The following is a 17,990-nucleotide window of genomic DNA, read 5'->3' as shown; positions in this document are numbered from 1 at the left end:
GGATTGTTCAGAGTTAATCCTAAATGCCTGAGCAGATTCATATCATTCCCTGGATGATATTTGCCTCGAGATTATCAATATCTTACTCTCTCTCTCTCTCTCTCTCTCTCTCTCTCTCTCTCTCTCTCTAATCTGGTATATCCTTAATTCGTATTTTTTTCCGTCTTAATTGTGCAAAAGTTTCTCCTCCTTCTTCTTGATTGTCACAATCAAATGATGAATCAATTGTTATGATTGATAATATTTCAATTCTCGAAAATAAATCATTTTCTCATGATAATAAAAATAATTATTTATATATTTCTCGTTAAAGTAAACAGGAATCACGACGTCCTTGGTTTCGTGAAGATGATACCGACGATCGTAACGATAAGGCCAAAAGAGCATACGAAGCTTTATTGACCGTTACAGCTCGAGTACCAGACACACCTGAATATGCAAGCTTTGCCAAAGCGGTCAAGGAGATAGCCAAAGAAAAGTATGGCTACGATTATAAACAAGAAGAGGTAATTAACTGAATTTAATAATCTATTCAATCCTCTACCTACTATAATATATTAGAATTGGTAGATGATAGATGAATCAATCAATTGAATTGCGAAATTAAATTGCAGAAAATAATTATCGATGATAAAGTGTAGTGGTCAAGTTACACATCGTGATTTATGTGATCACCCTTAGTGTATTTGCCTCCTATTGATTGTTGAAAAAAATAATCAATGACCATTGTTGTTCACTAATGGTAACTGATATTACCACTGATTGTAATTATCACTGATAATAATAGTTACCAAGGGAATCGACTAATTGTTGCGATTACTGTGTGAGTACAAGTGACACAAAAAAAAGTTTATGTAACCCTAATGTTGACACAATTAACAATCATCATCATCATTTGTTATCATTAATATAATGACAATTGTTAATGATCATTAGTCTCTACTCATTAATCATTGAGTAATAATTTGATATTTTGATGGGATTAATGTCATAATAAATATGATATTGGTCATTTGTTCAGGTCAATACTTTTGTTACCGCTTTTCATGAGGCTGTAATCCTTTATGCTGTTGCTCTCAATGAAGCCTTAAGTGATGGTCATTCAATCATCAATGGTACAGTAATTACAAGGAAAATGTGGAATCGGACCTTTGAAGGTAAATCGACCAATGGAAAAGTAAACAAAATAATAACAAAGTTCTAACCTTGAATTAATTATTCATCAGGGATTACGGGTAATGTTTCAATAGATGAAAATGGCGATCGTAATGCAGATTATTCACTTTTGGACATGGATCCAGATTCTGGTAACTTCGAAGTGGTCGCCAACTATTTCTCAGCAAACAAAGAAGTTATCGATATACCCGGTAAACGAATCCATTGGTCGGGTGGCAGGGAAACCGCACCACCCGATACACCAGAATGTGGATTCGATGGTGCCTTGTGCATAGATGAAGGTAAATCTCACCGATAATCTTAATCTCTTAAACTAATCTAATCTCATTTATGGAAAAAAAACTTTTCTTTTTCAACAGATTATCCTCATCATGGAATCATCTCTGCAATTTTAAGTGCTCTTCTCATCGCCTTGTGCATATTATCATTCCTAATTTTTAGGTGGTTATATAACTATTTTCATATCAATTCTCTCTCCCTATTCTTTGACCAATTGACCGGTTGATTAATTGTTTCTATCACTTTGTTTACATTAATTAACGATAGACATTATAAATTAGAAGCTGAACTTGCTTCAATGAGCTGGAAGATTAAATGGGAAGATATTTTAACGAACGATAAAAGGAAACGAGGAAAAAAACTTGGATCCACTAATAGTATTAATCGTCCAAGTGTAACGGTAAATATTAGTTATTTAAGTTTTTCTCGATCATCAATATATAAAAGTCTCATCACAAATTAATTAACAGAAAACAATCAACAATCAACAAGAAAACTAATGAGGATTTTTTCCCTTCTCTCTCTCTTATTAAGTCAACAACTTCATCCGAAACAATTAACGCTGTTGATATTGGAAGGCAACACTTTGTCAGAACAGGTTATTATAAGGTAATTACAATTAATTAATCATAATCCTTGGATAATTATCAGATATGATTATCGTTATTGTAACAATTTAATCACATTTCGTATCCTTAATTACAATTGTTTGGTCATTTTTTTTTTGCTCCACAATCTTGGATCAAATTTCAATGTTAACCTGATGTTTACTGATTTCAGGGTAACGGTTTTTTGACCATTGACTGACCACTACAATGTTTATTTATCTGTGTTATCATTGTGGTGATAAACAACATTGATAGTGATCATGGTGATGAAGATAATGATGTAATATATTTAATCTTAAGATGGTGGGAAATGTTTAGATTTCCTTATTTTCCTCCGGTGTGTCAACTCTTATCAAGTTATGGTGCATTGAATTTGAATCATGATAATAATAAGTTTATCGTTCCATGTATTTTCATGAACATTATCATACATGAATTGATAATCCTCAACTGGGAATAGATAATATTTATATGTACATGTACTTAGTTTCATGTTAATTCAACTATTACATCAATACAGATTATCATGGTTATCATTATTATTATTATCATGTTTTTATCATCATCATCATTTGGTGATAATGAACAAACCAGTGATACCAATTCAGGGATTTTTGTATTACTATTATCATGATTAAAGTAAAAGTTTTAGTTAAAGTTTCAATTTCAAATGATACATAACCCGGAAGGTGATTACGATATAATCATTAACCATCATCATCATCATCATCATGTTTGATCAGCTTGTTAACTGTTTAGTTAATCAGGTAAGAAAATAGATTTAACCTCATGAAAATTATAACATTTTCTTATCTGAACTGAGCTTTTGCTATTCAATGAAATACAAAGTGTACAAAGTTTCATTCATTTGGCTCCAAAGCTTCCTGATTGTCAATGTAACCTGATGATGTTGATTACTGATGAAAATCAAGTATCATTATCATTAAGCTTCCTGAAAATGAAACCTTTATCCTTGATTTACCTTTAATTCATGATCATCTATGAATTATTATTATCATCACACTTTTGTCATATGAAATTCATAATCATCATGAACAATGAAAATGATCATGATAGTATTTGGAAATATAGCTCAGCATGAAGATAAAAGTAAATAATCAGACAAATGAAATAGAAAGAAATTTTTTTCTCTCTCTCTTTCTTTCTAACTTATTCAGAGATATTCAATCTCCCCTGTAATTCATGAGTTGACATGATATTATTCAGACCTGAAAATAACCTGAATACAAAGATAATGGGAAAGAAACAACAAGAAGACAAGAAAATTCAAATTCCCAATCGAGATTGAGAAAATTTAGTTTCACTCCATGAAAACATGGGGAAAAGTATAACATTCATCATGATCATCACCATGATGATGAAATAAAACCATTTATTTGTTCATAATGATTGATCAGAACTTACTATTCAGTAAATTTTAAACTCTCGATAAACAATATCATTGAAATGATGAGAAAACAAAATTTCAAGACAAAAGATGAGAGATGAACACAAATGAATCAGATGAATAATTTTATTTCCATAAAAGAAAATTAAAAAAAAATGATCAACAATTTGCTTTCCAATTGATGTTTCCAAAAATCAACCCAAACAATCAAAACGATTTTCACGATTGGACAATCATGACGATAAGATAAAAGTTAATATCAAGTTGAAATAATAATCGTTAGAATAATGTTCATGACAATCCAATGAATGTGTTGATAGTTAAATTCTGATTCAATATTATTTTTTCACTTTCACGTTGATTCATCATCATGAATAACTTATGAATACTTTTGCCACCCAAATAATTTCAGGTAGAATATTTTTATCGTCATCATGAAAAGTTGATAAATTTTCAAGGTGACGAAAAGATGAAAAGAACTGATCAACTTGAGAACAATTTAACGTTGATGGTAACCTCAATTGATCGATTGATCATTTTGACTTAGAACTTTTTTGATTCTTTCCAACTACTTCTTAACTTTTTCCATTCAACATTTTCCATCATCTTTCCATCCTCATCATCATCTCTTTTTTTCTTCTTCATTTGAGTTTCTCTCTTTTTTTATTCATTCCACTTGAAATACTTTTCCTTTTTCTCATTGGATGTTATCCCCTCTCTCTCTCTCTCTCTCTCTCTCTCTCTCTCTCTGAGTATTTTCATTTACTCACCATGAAGATATTGAAATTCCCAATATGACAATCAATACTTTTCTGTTGATGATTAATATGATAAATATATCATAATATGTATTAACCTTCAAGACAATTGCTGATGCGGTGATTTAATTGTTGTTCAACGATTTCATCCTCAACAATTTATCAATTTTCAGACTGTTGTTCATTTATTTATGTCGATATTGATTCATGAATGAATTTCTTGTCTATTTCTAACCAATATCAGATTTAGAGATTCGCTATTACCATAAAGGTTTAACATTTTCTTCAATTTCTGTTACTTTGATTGTAAGTTTATTACTAAATTGTTCACAAATCATTTACTTACGAATGGATAATATTATCATTTTGATTTGTATCAATACTTTTTCAATAGAGAGTAAACTGGGAATTCACAAGACCCATGAAAAAGTTTTTTTTTATTATGAGTAGAGAGAAAAGTTCATTTCTAAACTCAGACTCAGCTTATGAACTTTTCTACTTCTCAGTCAATTTAACTTGAGAAATAAAAAATAAAGAAGGATAAATTTTCTGAATCGATGAGTAATATTAACATCATGAAATTTTCATCTGAAAAGTAAACATACCTTTTTCTTTGCCTTGTAATCACTTCAATATCTCACACTTTGAGCTATTGACTGACCAAATACTGACCACATAAAAGTCCTACACTTAAGATGATTATAAAAATTTTCTCAATTTTATTTTTCTTTCTCAGGGAACTGTAGTCGCAATAAAGCCCATGAGGAAAACTAAAGTCGAAGTAACCAGAAGTCTCATGCTTGAGATGAAAAAGGTAAATGAATGGACATGTTTCTCTCTCGATTGGACAAAACTGACCCTTCACTCTGGTCAAATTTATACAGATTAAAGATTTACAACATGATCATATCGTACGATTCATCGGTGCTTGTGTTGACCCACCTCATATGTGCCTGATTACTGAATACTGTCCCAAGGGGAGTCTCATGGACATTCTGGAAAACGATCAAATTAAATTAGATTGGATGTTCAGATATTCACTGATGCATGATATTGTCAAGGTATGGACATTGTATTTATAATATGTACAGTTACTGACCAATCAAATTTACTATTCAATTCAATGATACAACAACAACAAACTTATTTGTTAACTTAATTTCCCAACAATTTATTTTCTCATGTCAATGTTTTTATGAAATTCAATGATTTTCTGTATTTATCATTATTTGAATATTATTTTTGTTTTATTTATGATGAAAGCAAATGCAATTAGTTAATCAAATTATTGTTTTCTCTGTTAATTGTTAACTATTATTTGCTTCCTATTGACACAGTAATCCTAATGATTCAGATTCTGTTTACCATGAATTCATGATGATAATAATAACAATATCTGCTGACAAAATGATTTCACTACCTTTTATCATGATCATTATCATGATTAATCATCTAATGTTTATTATAAGCTTTTTCTGTTGACTTGTTACTTTAACCCAATCAACATATGTAATTGTAAATGACGATAACACTGAACTTTGCCATGGTATATTCATTAGACTGAATATCATGAAATCAGATCAAGATAAAAGGAAAATTGAACATTTAAAATCAGAGAGAAAATCGATAATATCATGATATTATCGATACTCGAACTTTTGAAACATTTTTTTTTCTCTATTCAATTGCTCATTTGTCCTTTTCGATTTTGAATGAACTTTTCGTCCATTCGAATAATATGATTTCGATCTGATTATCAATAGTAAACAACAATTACTCAATCGAGAATTATATCATGTGAGTTGATTAATATGTTGATAATTTTGTGATTGGTTTTACAATTAAAATTGTCTCTGATGATTACATGGTGAGTGATTATTGAGAAGAATGAAATTCCTATTGAGCTTTGATAATTTCAAGAGAAATTCAAATGAAGTTAATGAACAACATAAAGAAAAGTGTCCTCATTATGTTCAGGGAATTGGAATGAATTTTTTTATTCGTTAATGTCAGAATATGGAAATCAGATGAATTTACTTTTTTTATCAAGAATATTCAAGAATCGATTCATAAGTTTTCCCTGTTATCATGAAATTCATTGTATCGCATTTTCAACTGGCACAAATGATAAATTAAATTCTTGGTATTAATCATGATGACGATGTTAATTATCATGAAATCGATTTCAACTATTACCATTGACAGAATTAATGTACTCACAATATCCTTGGAATTGAATGATGATGAAATTTACTGAAGAAAAAATCAGCGAAAAAATGTTCGATTTCGAATTGCAATTTTTTCCTTTTCCTTCTCATCCTTTTATCTTCATCTTTTCCATTTTATCGTCATCCATTTGCCTCGAATAATGATAATAACCAATAACAGTTATCGACTTTTCTTTTGTACTTCTCTCGAGTATTTCCAAGTTTAAAAACAAATAAAGAATTTTCCATGAAAAGTCAGTTCGAAGTTTAAACTTTTTCTTTTTCTTCTTATTTTGTTTTCGATTCTCTTTTGGAAATATTTTTTTCTTCTTCATAAATTCTATTTTATAATCTTATCCTTCTAATGTATTCATGATTTGATTCCAAAATTGAGAGGTTATCTCAATATCTCTTGATACAGGAAACCCTGAAGATAACATTTACTTTTGAATTATTCAGGGAAAATGTAAACATTTTCATGGAAATAAAAACAGAATTTCAATTGTAATATAAGTGAGATCATGTTAATCACTGTTAACTAAATTACTTGTCAGCGAAAAATGTTCAATCATAAATTGAACCACAATATGAACAGAATGATTTTCATGGTGAAACATTTTATCGGAGAATCCAGAACTTTTCAGAATCTCTGATTAATACAATGTAACCTTTTTATCTGTGTTCGTGTTCATCATTGTTGTTGACTTGACTTTTTTTCTGTTTCGTTAATCTGATAAAATGATTGATAATTGTTGTGAATGCTCATTAATTCCCATGAGAATGTCAGAGTTTACCATCATGGTAGAATCGCTGATATATATTCAGATAATCAGATTCAAAAATTGAAAGGATTTGTATTAGTTGAGAGGATTAAAGGATTAGCTTTGATAGTCATTAATAAATGAGAAATTAGTAATTTATTAAACCACAATCGAAAGGACTTCATGTGAGAAAATCTTTCATTCTGATTATCATGAACTTTATTCAGGTTCCATGTTAATGATAGGCTGATATTATTATTCAATGGTAGAAGATGAATAAGTTCAGACAAATGAACAAGAACTTTTTTCTCTTGATTATTCTTTGATTTAACTTCTTTACCTTTTAATTTTCCATCATCATCTTATTAGAATCTTCTTACAGAACTTTTTTTCCTTCTCATCACCATGAATACTTAGATAATATAATCACCATGTAACTTGTTCATTCATCATTGAATCATGAGGAGAAGATTTGATTTTCTGTTCATTCCCTCATCATGTTTTTCTGGGGAAAACAAATACTCAGAATCAATCAGAATCTCTGTGTATATAATTATAACCTTTAATGATTGAGATTATTTATCTAGTTGAATAATTATTACCATGATGATGATTAAATCAATGGTCTATTAATTGTGGTTGAATTGTCATGATTATGGTTGATTTAAATTGATTCAGATTCGAAACTTTTTTTCCTCTGTCAAACTTTTCATTCTGATTATCATTTCAAGTCTTCAGGTTTTTTTTCATATAATATTATCATTTCTGTATCTTTTCAATTTGGTGACTCATTAATTATTGTATCAACTAATTACTTTGCCTTCTAACTCACAATTAATCTAATTATAATCATCATCATTTAGGAATTCACTTTACTCATAACTTGTAATAATAAAATTATCATGATAAGACAGGGGAATGAAAGTATTTCGTATAAATAATATTATTATAAGAAATCAACTGAGAAATATCAACAATTCATATCATGAATTATATTCTGAATTCTTAATGAATCTTTTGTGATATTTTTTTTGAAATATTAATATTTTCTCGTTGGGATATTATTGTTACATGTTGTATTAATATGATAGTTGGTTGATTATCATAAGTGTAATTAGCATTCCACTTAAGTAAATCATCTTATTAATATTTGATCATTGGCTGGAAATTTCATCATCAATTGAACAACAATTAACTTTAATTTTCCTTCATTCGTTCCCAGGGTATGTCGTATCTTCATTCAAGTGAAATCCGAAGCCATGGTAATTTAAAATCAACTAATTGTGTAGTTGACAGTCGATTCGTACTGAAGATCACCGATTTCGGTTGTCACCAATTACGAATTCCTGATGAAAATTTTGTCGAAGACGAAAATGTCTATTGGAAACGTAAGTCGAACTGGAAACTTTTCTGTCAACAATTAATGTCCATTTGATATCAAATTGTTCCCAACAATTAACAACTAACATTTCTATCAAATTAATCAACTAATACAATCAACGATCACCTGGTTAATCATTGTCTTAATGAGAGAAACTGTATGATTATCATCGTATTTTGATAAACAGGAAATTAGAACTCGAAAAGTTTTTTTCTTCTTTGAGAAAGTTTTTTATTCTTCTCCATTAATATTGACATTTGTTTATCGCAGCAATTTAATCCTATTCAGTAAATTGAATTGAGTTCTCAAGTTGATTATAAACCATTCATTTAACCTGGAAATTAGTTTCCATTTACAACAATTAACTTTGATTGTTGATTTTTCGTTTGGGTTTCAAATGTAAACTTGATGATATTCTGAATGATTATTTTACTGATTTTCATCTTCATCTCATTCAATCAACATATTATGAGATTTAATCCTTTTCAATTTAATGTTTGATTAAATAAATAAAGGTTAAGGTAATATAATGAAAATGAATTGCTGGTTGACAATTTAATCATTGACATTCATCCTTTTGATTCAGTTGATTCAGTTGATGATTTCAATTTCAACCTGAGTGATAAAATTAAATCAAATCCAGGAAAAAACTGTTCAACTTTTCATCTCCATTCCAATGCTGAGATAATTAAGATTTACACCAGATAAGAAAGTGACAAATTTAATTTGATTATGTAAATTGGTAAACAGACAATTAGCAATTTGTTTTAATTGTTGTAAATCAAATTGTCTTAACTTTCAATTAAAGGTTCACTCATCAATGGCTTGGTGATTATGTTAATTGTGTCTGTAAGGAGATCTAAAATTTATCATCGAGTTTGTAATCACAATTATCAATTTGATTGATAACTGATTGATATCTGAAATTTATTGATTTTTGATTACACAAATTAATCAATATGATTAACATATCAAGTGATTAAATAAACAATAACTGGACAGGATAATAATGACCATTTCTGTTTAATTGATTTGATGAGAGGAAACTTTTTCTTGGTCAAATATTGAATTGTAACTTATTAGTATTGACCAATTAAGAATCAATTGTAATTTGATAAATTGTTGACAATATCAGATAACTGATTTAAAATTAATCGATTCAATCAAATCAATATCAAAATTATGATTGATTAAATTGTTTTACTTTTTGTTGAAATTTTTTTATGATTTTTGTCAACTTTGTGTTGGACAATCAATCGGTTTGAAATTTTGGTTAATTTAACCATTTGCTGATAGCTGATTGTCTGGTTAATTTGATTATGTAAATGATTGTGATAAATTCAATCATTTATCATGATAATTTGTCAATTTTATCATTGGCATGGATGATTAAAAAGGAGGAGCTGAATCAGGAAACAATACAAATTATAATTAGATTAATGATTAAGCGTTTTAGGTTGAGTGGTATTCAAATTTATTTGGATATTAGATTTACTCTTAATTAAGAGTTGATTTAATTTCTCTTGAAGAATCTTAATTATTTGAGAATTTAAATTGTTTAATTACGATTATCAAACCATTTAAATCATACCTTTGTTATGAGACTCAATTGAGTTGTAGTTGGAGATTGAAAAAAGTTGTCAACCCTGATCATGATTAATAACCTAGTTTTCATTGATTTTCAGCATTGAGATGAGATTAACATGTTATTTCAGGAATCAGTTAAGCGATAACAAGAAAATCCAATAGATTTCATGATGAAATTGAACTAAAAATTTCAATGTAAATTTTTGGATAAACTTATCTTCTTGTATGTATCTTTGTCGATTCAATCAATTGGACTTATCCCTTTGTTTACCTACAAAATAACAATCTACCTGAATACATGAATGGTAATCATGATAATAACAGATTGATTGGAATGAGAATCAAGGTGAAAAATCACCTTGGAGAGGAAAAGGATGATAAAGAAAGGAAGAGGAAAGATAATGATGATAAGGAAGATGAAGGATGAGTTAAAATTGGAAACAAGGTAAATAGATTTTGACAATTTGTTTACTAACAAAAAGTGAATCCATTTACCTGATCTAAATTTGAATATTTAAAAAGTTTCTTCAAAAGAAAATCAATTCTCATCATCTTCTCATCATCTTATTCATTGAATTTAATTTTAGCGCGAAAATGTTTATTCAATTTGTTGGTCATCCTTTTTATGGTCACTTTTGTTACTGATCATTAATAATGGATTATTTTGCTGATTAATTACAATTAGAGGTTCTGTCTAATTGTTTTTGCTGTTTTCAGGTTGATCAGGTTGATTAACATAACTAGGGATGAAAATATCACATTTCTCAATGGGATTAAAAGTTTCTCATATTAATTTACATTAACGCTCATTAATCATAGTTATCGTTACCAAATTAATCAATTTAATCAATTTAATCACAATCAACAATTTTAATGATGAAATAATCATATTGAATCAACAGTCAATGTATTCAAGTAAATAATACTGATGGTGGATTTTGATCATAAATTAATATCAATTTTCACCTTTGCTTTAACTGATTCATTTTTCTCAATTTCCATTAATTGTGAATCGATCAAAATTCAAGTTGATTAATTAGTTTTTCTATTTCTTAATTAACCAGGTAAATTATGGACATCACCTGAACTATTAAGACTGCCCAATATACCGTATGAAGGAAGTCAAAAAGGCGACGTTTACTCATTCGGGATAATTGTCCACGAAATTGTCTCTCGAAAAGGGACATTTTATTTGGGAACCAATAGTTTGACACCACAAGGTAACAGGTCAATGTTATCGAATAGCAATTTAATCAATTCGATTGATTATTTTTCCTTTTTTCTCTCTAATGATTATTCTCGTATGATGATAACTAATAGATTATCAGGGAAACAGTTAACAATCAAATGAAATGATTAGACTACATTAGTATTCAATCGAAATCAAAGTAATTTAGTCAATTAATTGTTGCATCATTTGATTTTGTCTGTTCGATACTTAATTGTTTTCCTTTTCCATTAGCTCACTTATTCAGGGGCTATTGAATTCTCACACGTTTATATGTTAATATTACTCCTTGCAAGCCTACTAGGTGATAAAGTTCATATTTAATATCTAATTATCATCGAAGGACTTTGAATTTCAAGGTCAATTCGGTCATTTCCCGAAGGCGCATTTTGATAGCGTCCCGATAGAGTTCATTGTGTGGTGATGTTAAAAATTTTAGCGCCAAAGTCCCTTAATTGTCATTCAACTTGCCTGATCGCAATCAGATTTCGTTCATTGATGGTCGAGTGGTCTTTTCACACACAATACATGAGGATAATTTAATCTGTTCTTTGGAATAACCTTCAGATGATCTCTGAAATTCAAATGAGACTTTGCGTTGAATATGAAATTTGCTAGTCAATAGGTTTATGAGTTAATTGCGTCAACGTTTATAAATTGTGGTAATTGAATCATTCTGCATATAAGCAAGTTCATCACTCACTTAGTCTGAATTAAATTGAACCGTGGAAAAATAGATATTATACTAATCAGAATTTCTCATTTGTAAATGTTCAGAGATCGTCGAGAATGTAAAAAATAGTCCAAAGCCCGGTTTCCGTCCAAACGTACAAAATGATACTTGTGATGAGGAAGTGATTCAATTGATGCAACGATGTTGGTCAGAGGATCCATTCGATAGACCTGATTTCCAGGCTCTTAAATCAGTTATCCGACGATTGAACAGGTAATGATAATAAATGAAAATCGGTGAGAAAATTGATTAACTAATTGGTTGATTAATTGTTGGCATTTCAGGAGCAATGAGAGTGGAAACATTTTGGACAATCTATTATCTCGTATGGAGCAATATGCCACCAATTTAGAGGCGCTGGTTGAAGAGCGCACAGCTGATTACCTGGAGGAGAAACGAAAAGCTGAAGATCTATTATATCAATTGTTACCAAAGTGAGTTTTAATTGTCATCTAATTAATCCCCTTTACGATTGAATTAGTTTATCACATGTAATTATCGAGATTAATTCACTCGTAATTGTATTTGTTTCTCCTTTATTTACCTTTTAATGTTTAAATAACTTTGGGTGATCATCGAACTCGTCATTTACAATTTAACTTTGATTTCATCTGAATTAATTAATTGTCTCTCTCATTGATGGTAAATTAACTTATTAATAATCATTGGTTATGTTATTTGTTTGCTGATTGTTTGTCTAATTTGATTGCATGTCAGTAGATTTGAAGATCTGTGTGAAAATCAACAGCAAATAAAAAGGTAAATTTAACAAATTTTGTTTTCTATCAAATGTCATCATGAACATCAGGATGAGGACAATTAGTTTATCAACATGATGATGACAATGTTCTGGTTCTTCCTCTTATCTTCAGTCAACTATTTCATGGTGATGATGAGGATGATAAATTCATCCCTGGATCGATAATAGGATTGTGATCAGAGAGAGAGAGAGATGATCAGTTGAGAAGAAGAAAAAATAACCGTTAAGAGTTTTGTCTCTCCTTCCTGGTCATCTTCATCTCTCTCTCACTCACTTTTTATCTTCATGTTCCACATCAAAATGACCGGAAATGCATCTACAAAATAAACTCGTAATAATGGTGATATTTTTATCATCAGAATAAAAACAAATCGATTGAGAAGAAAACATTTTCTCTTTGTTCAATGTTTCCGTTCTGTTCATATTATTATCATGATGATTCCAAGTTAAAGGATGAAGAAAAACTCAAGTTGCAAAATCATTTATTCACAATTTGATTAAGTTAATTGTCTACAATTAACCTAATCCATATTTTCTTCACTCAATCAAATCAACAAGTTGAACCTTTTTCTTTTCCTTTTCACTTTTGGTTTTTTCGCTGATTGATTATTTATTTATGTTAGTTCGTAGTGAGAATTGATTTGGTTCATTGATTCACTTTCAATTTCTAATTGATTGTAATCCTATTATTTATGAGGAAGAAAATTTTTTTATCTTCCTCATGGTTTATAATATGTAACGATGATGATAATCATTTCCATTTCATGGATAATTTAACGATTACTTTTACATTTTCTCTGACGTTCAATCTAATCCTTTTAACGATATTAATTTTCTCCAATAACTAATCAATTATTTCTCAATTTGTTCAGATCGGTTGCCAGTCAATTGATCAAAGGAGATTCGGTGACCGCTGAAGCGTATGACAGTGTAACCATTTACTTCAGTGACATTGTCGGCTTCACGTCGCTCTCAGCCCAAAGTACTCCGATGCAGGTCGTCACTTTGCTCAACGATCTTTACACTCATTTTGATTCGATTGCTGAAAATTTCGATGTTTACAAGGTAAGAGATTCGAATGGTTCTAATAATAGAATTTCATTACAATTTAGTCTCTTTCTTTCTCTTGCTTTGTCTCTCCTTTTTGTTTTCTTTACAATCATGTTGATTTCTTACGATTTTGTATTGTGATGAATGAAAAAGAAACAAAATTGTTGATGTGATGAAATGTTTTGAAATCGATTCACCAAAATTGAAGATAAACACGTAATCAGATATTGTTGAGAAAATGAATAATATTGGTAAATATTGAAGATTCTCTTGGATTTATATATAGAAATATAAATGATTAGATTGTTTCGATTAAGTCTTCATGTTGATGTGAAACAATTTCTTCGTGCATGTTAACCATCATGATGTTTAATTCACTTGAGAAAAGAAGACAGCTCTTAATGTAATCGATCTAAATTGTTGTTGTTCTTCAGATTAACTTGATTCTTTTCTTCCATTTTCATCTTTCATCTTTTCCAATATCTTTTTCTTGATTTTTTGATTACTTTGACAATTAGGTTGAAACCATTGGCGATGCTTATATGGTTGTTTCTGGTCTTCCAACTCGAAACGGGATTCTTCATGCAAGAGAAATCGCCAGAATGTCATTATCACTCTTAAATGCTGTCATGTCGTTTACAATTAGACATCGTCCTGGTGAACAATTAAAACTTAGAATCGGGGTACATTCGGGTCCTTGTGTTGCCGGTGTAGTTGGACTTAAGATGCCTCGTTATTGTCTCTTTGGTGATACCGTTAATACCGCTTCGAGAATGGAATCAACGGGAATGCGTAAGTTAATTGTTGTCGTCTTTCCTTCTAATTGTTATTCTATTGATATTGATTCTCTAAATTGTTTCCATTCCACAGCATTGAAAATCCATGTGAGTCCAAAAACGAGGGAACTTCTTCTTAGGATTGGTAACTTTGTCCTCGATCTAAGGGGAGAAGTTGAAATGAAAGTGAGTAATTAGTTTGATTGTTATGATGATTAGTAGAATAGAAATTATGAGAAAATTAATCTTACACTTTGTTTCACTTGATTTTGTTGATTCTCTTTCAAGGGCAAGGGAATTGTGACAACTTATTGGTTACTTGGAGAGACCGATGGTGATGGGAAGACGATTCTTTCTACTCCATTAATCAATGAAGACATTGTTAAAGAAACCAATTTATAATGTAAATCAACTGTGTAAAGTATTTAATTGAATAAAATGTAAATTTTGTTTCGACTTTTGAATCATATTAAGTTTTTTGATTGACCTTTGGGTTTGAGAGATTGATTCAAAATCGTTTACAATAGTGATGCAGTTGTGTCTTTAACAATGGGATGATGAAACTTTCTAATCAAGGGATGATAATATTGTGCAAATGTTGACAATTTTGGGAAAACATTTCGATTACATTGATTGAGGTCAATATTTAATTCTTTCCGGTTGAGCCGAAACCACCTGCACCTCTGTCAGTATTTTCTATCTCTTCATCACCACAAATCTCTTCCAGTTCTGGGTATTCAATACGTTCACAGATTAGTTGAGCAATTCTATCACCTTTGGAAATTTTGAAATCAGAATCACCGAAGTTGAATAAGATAACACCAACATTTCCTCGGTAATCAGCGTCAATTACTCCTGCTCCAACATCGATGAAATTTTTGTGAGCAAGTCCAGATCTTGGGGCAATTCTACCATAACAATTCTCGGGTATTTGAATCTGAAGATCAGTTTTAACCAAAGCTTTTCCCTTGGCACCAACAACAAGATCATGAGCACTGAAAGTAGACAAACAAAGAAGAAAATAGCAACAAGCATCAGAAGATACTTTTTCTTACCTGTAAAGGTCAAAACCAGCAGCAAGTTTACTTCCTTTTGTGGGTGTGTAAGCATTTTCGCTCATTTTCTTGAATCGAAGGACCTTTGGGCTACCAAAGAATGGGAAAATCTCAAAAAAACGCTGAAAATTCATGATGAAAAACACGATAACAATAACCAACAAGAATAAGAATTTCTTATAAAGATTCCAGAAAACAAACGAATGTTTTGAGCGGTTTTTCTCGCGCATGCGCACATGGAATTTCGATGAACATTTTCATCAACGTTGTCATGACAACTGTTACCTTGACTTTTCTCTAACTAATTGTACTTGAATTTAGAATCTAAATTTAGATTCTTGTGATTATCATCATGCCTTTAATTGTTATAGTTGGTTTACCTTGTTCAGGTAAATCATATTGGTCTTCAAAGATTGTTGATTATTTCAACTTGGCTGGAGGTCAAACTGTGTTAATTTCGGACAATGATTACATAGAAAATGTTAATTACATTTTCTCTGATTCTAACAGAGAGAAACAGATGAGAGGACAATTAAAATCAGCCGTTCACAGGCACCTGAATAAAGAGAAAGTGGTCATATTGGATTCATCGAATTACATTAAGGGTAAGTTGAGGATTTAATTGAAATAAGATTAAATCAATGAACAAACAGCATAAGTAACAAAAAGTCAAATCTTATTGTTATTATTTCATTAACCTAATTGTGAATAATAGTCTAGGATATTTGCAGCTTCTCCATCATCGTCAGCCCGGTTAGCTCAGTCGGTAGAGCATGAGGCTCTTAACCTCAGGGTCGTGGGTTCGAGCCCCACATCGGGCGTACATTTCTTTTGAATTTCATTCTATTCAATTTTTTCTAATTTTCTATTCTAATTGTTCAATGAAGATTGAATTTGCTATTGATCAATTTCTGTCTCTTCAAAATTATTTAATTTTATTGTTGTGTTTACATTTTCTTTTCTTTTCACTTTAATTGTTTTATTTAATTTGATTTCTTTTCTCGACTCTTTCCTTTAGGTTATCGTTATGAACTTTTTTGTATTGCAAAGGAACAAGCGACAACTTATTGTGTGGTTAGTTGATTATTTGGATTATTTGGATTCGATTGTTATTTTGTTTACTTTTTTAATTGTAATTTAGGTTGAATGTTCCAATCTTAAAGATGAATCTTGGAGATTGAACAATTTAAGAGATTCTTCCAGTGGTAAACGTTACGATGAGAAAATTTTCAATGAATTACACTTGAGATATGAGGCACCGAATTCACAGAATCGTTGGGATTCACCGCATTTTGTTTTCTCCAATTCATTTGAGGCCTCATTCGATGAAATTAAATCAGCGATTATCGATAAAAAACCATTGAAACCCAATCAATCAACCCAATCAGTAAGTTTTTCCAATGTCCAATTGTCCAGAGATACCAATTGAAATTCAAATATTCAATTGATCGTAAATCTCATCACTTGAGTTAAACTTAAATCCAATTCTAATCCATTGTGATGAATTATCGTCATTATCATCAATAATGCAGCTCACTACAATCAATATAATCCATGTGAAAGATTTAAGTGGATTAAAAACTTAACCAAAGGATTATTTGGAAAATGAAATAATCCTAATGGAAACAATTATCTCGAAGATTTTAAAAAATTGACTTGTGATTAATCTTTGATTGTTATTATTGTTTCTTCCTCTTAACTTTAGCAACCATTGTCTGAAGCTAATTTCCTTTATGAATTGGATTCTCAAACCAAGCAAATTATTGATGAAATAATTAAAGTTCAAAAACTTGGATCAATTTTCACAATTAAAATCATCGGACAAACTAATCCAGTTCGTTTAAATCGGATATTTCCACTTCCCGAATTGAATCGATTACGAAGATCTTTCATTCATTACACTAAAATGCATCCAATTGATAAATTCGATCAAATTAAACCAACATTCATTCAATATCTTAATTCAATCACTGATAATGATTAAAGAAAAACAAATAACTGATCGAAGATCAAATTTTGGAAACTTTGGAAAATCTTTGAGAAAACAAATGAAAAGATGATCAAAAGTCTCTTTTCGTTTACAATTGTTGAATATACAACATGTATACACAATATTCACCTGTGTATTGATAAAACTTAGTTAATTTCTTAAATTTTATAAGCAATTAAAGATGAACAATTAAAAACAATTGGACTTTTATCCGATCCAAGTATCTTTTCAAT

At 29.9% G+C, this 17,990-nt stretch overlaps 3 protein-coding genes and 1 non-coding gene across 4 annotated transcripts in view; 3 read left to right on the top strand and 1 right to left on the bottom strand.

Annotated features, from left to right (window-relative positions):
- Positions 1-15,176, top strand: part of LOC128387923 (atrial natriuretic peptide receptor 1-like) — a 54,599-nt gene extending 39,423 nt beyond the window's left edge. The window contains exons 3-18 of the mRNA XM_053347216.1: positions 314-506; positions 1,022-1,157; positions 1,227-1,457; positions 1,536-1,617; positions 1,723-1,855; positions 1,990-2,064; positions 4,966-5,043; positions 5,114-5,290; positions 8,420-8,585; positions 11,230-11,385; positions 12,171-12,339; positions 12,411-12,560; positions 13,759-13,951; positions 14,455-14,728; positions 14,807-14,898; positions 15,001-15,176. Of these exons, the coding sequence (XP_053203191.1) occupies positions 314-506; positions 1,022-1,157; positions 1,227-1,457; positions 1,536-1,617; positions 1,723-1,855; positions 1,990-2,064; positions 4,966-5,043; positions 5,114-5,290; positions 8,420-8,585; positions 11,230-11,385; positions 12,171-12,339; positions 12,411-12,560; positions 13,759-13,951; positions 14,455-14,728; positions 14,807-14,898; positions 15,001-15,114 (2,419 nt within the window). The 3' untranslated portion in view covers positions 15,115-15,176. The remainder of the gene's footprint in view (positions 1-313; positions 507-1,021; positions 1,158-1,226; positions 1,458-1,535; positions 1,618-1,722; positions 1,856-1,989; positions 2,065-4,965; positions 5,044-5,113; positions 5,291-8,419; positions 8,586-11,229; positions 11,386-12,170; positions 12,340-12,410; positions 12,561-13,758; positions 13,952-14,454; positions 14,729-14,806; positions 14,899-15,000) is intronic.
- Positions 15,121-15,984, bottom strand: LOC128387941 (deoxyuridine 5'-triphosphate nucleotidohydrolase-like). Its single transcript, XM_053347254.1, has 2 exons — positions 15,768-15,984; positions 15,121-15,707 (listed from the first exon to the last, which is right to left on the bottom strand). The coding sequence occupies exons 1-2, from the start codon at positions 15,899-15,901 to the stop codon at positions 15,359-15,361; spliced, it is 483 nt and encodes a 160-aa protein (XP_053203229.1). The 5' UTR covers positions 15,902-15,984; the 3' UTR covers positions 15,121-15,358.
- A 70-nt stretch (positions 15,985-16,054) lies between these two features.
- Positions 16,055-17,967, top strand: LOC128387939 (protein KTI12 homolog). The gene is made up of 4 exons (XM_053347252.1): positions 16,055-16,372; positions 16,786-16,841; positions 16,909-17,154; positions 17,473-17,967. Exons 1-4 carry the CDS (start codon positions 16,120-16,122, stop codon positions 17,749-17,751), a joined length of 834 nt encoding a protein of 277 aa, XP_053203227.1. The 5' UTR covers positions 16,055-16,119; the 3' UTR covers positions 17,752-17,967.
- Positions 16,516-16,588, top strand: Trnak-cuu (transfer RNA lysine (anticodon CUU)). The gene has a single exon. It is a non-coding gene; the product is annotated as a tRNA-Lys (tRNA).
- Positions 17,968-17,990: the final 23 nt, after the last annotated feature.

Source organism: Panonychus citri, unplaced genomic scaffold, assembly GCF_014898815.1.
Source record: "Panonychus citri isolate SS breed McGregor unplaced genomic scaffold, ASM1489881v1 Contig00095, whole genome shotgun sequence".
Lineage (NCBI taxonomy): Eukaryota > Metazoa > Arthropoda > Arachnida > Trombidiformes > Tetranychidae > Panonychus > Panonychus citri.
Note: the sequence above shows the minus strand (reverse complement) of the source record. Positions and strands in the feature narration are given on the sequence as shown.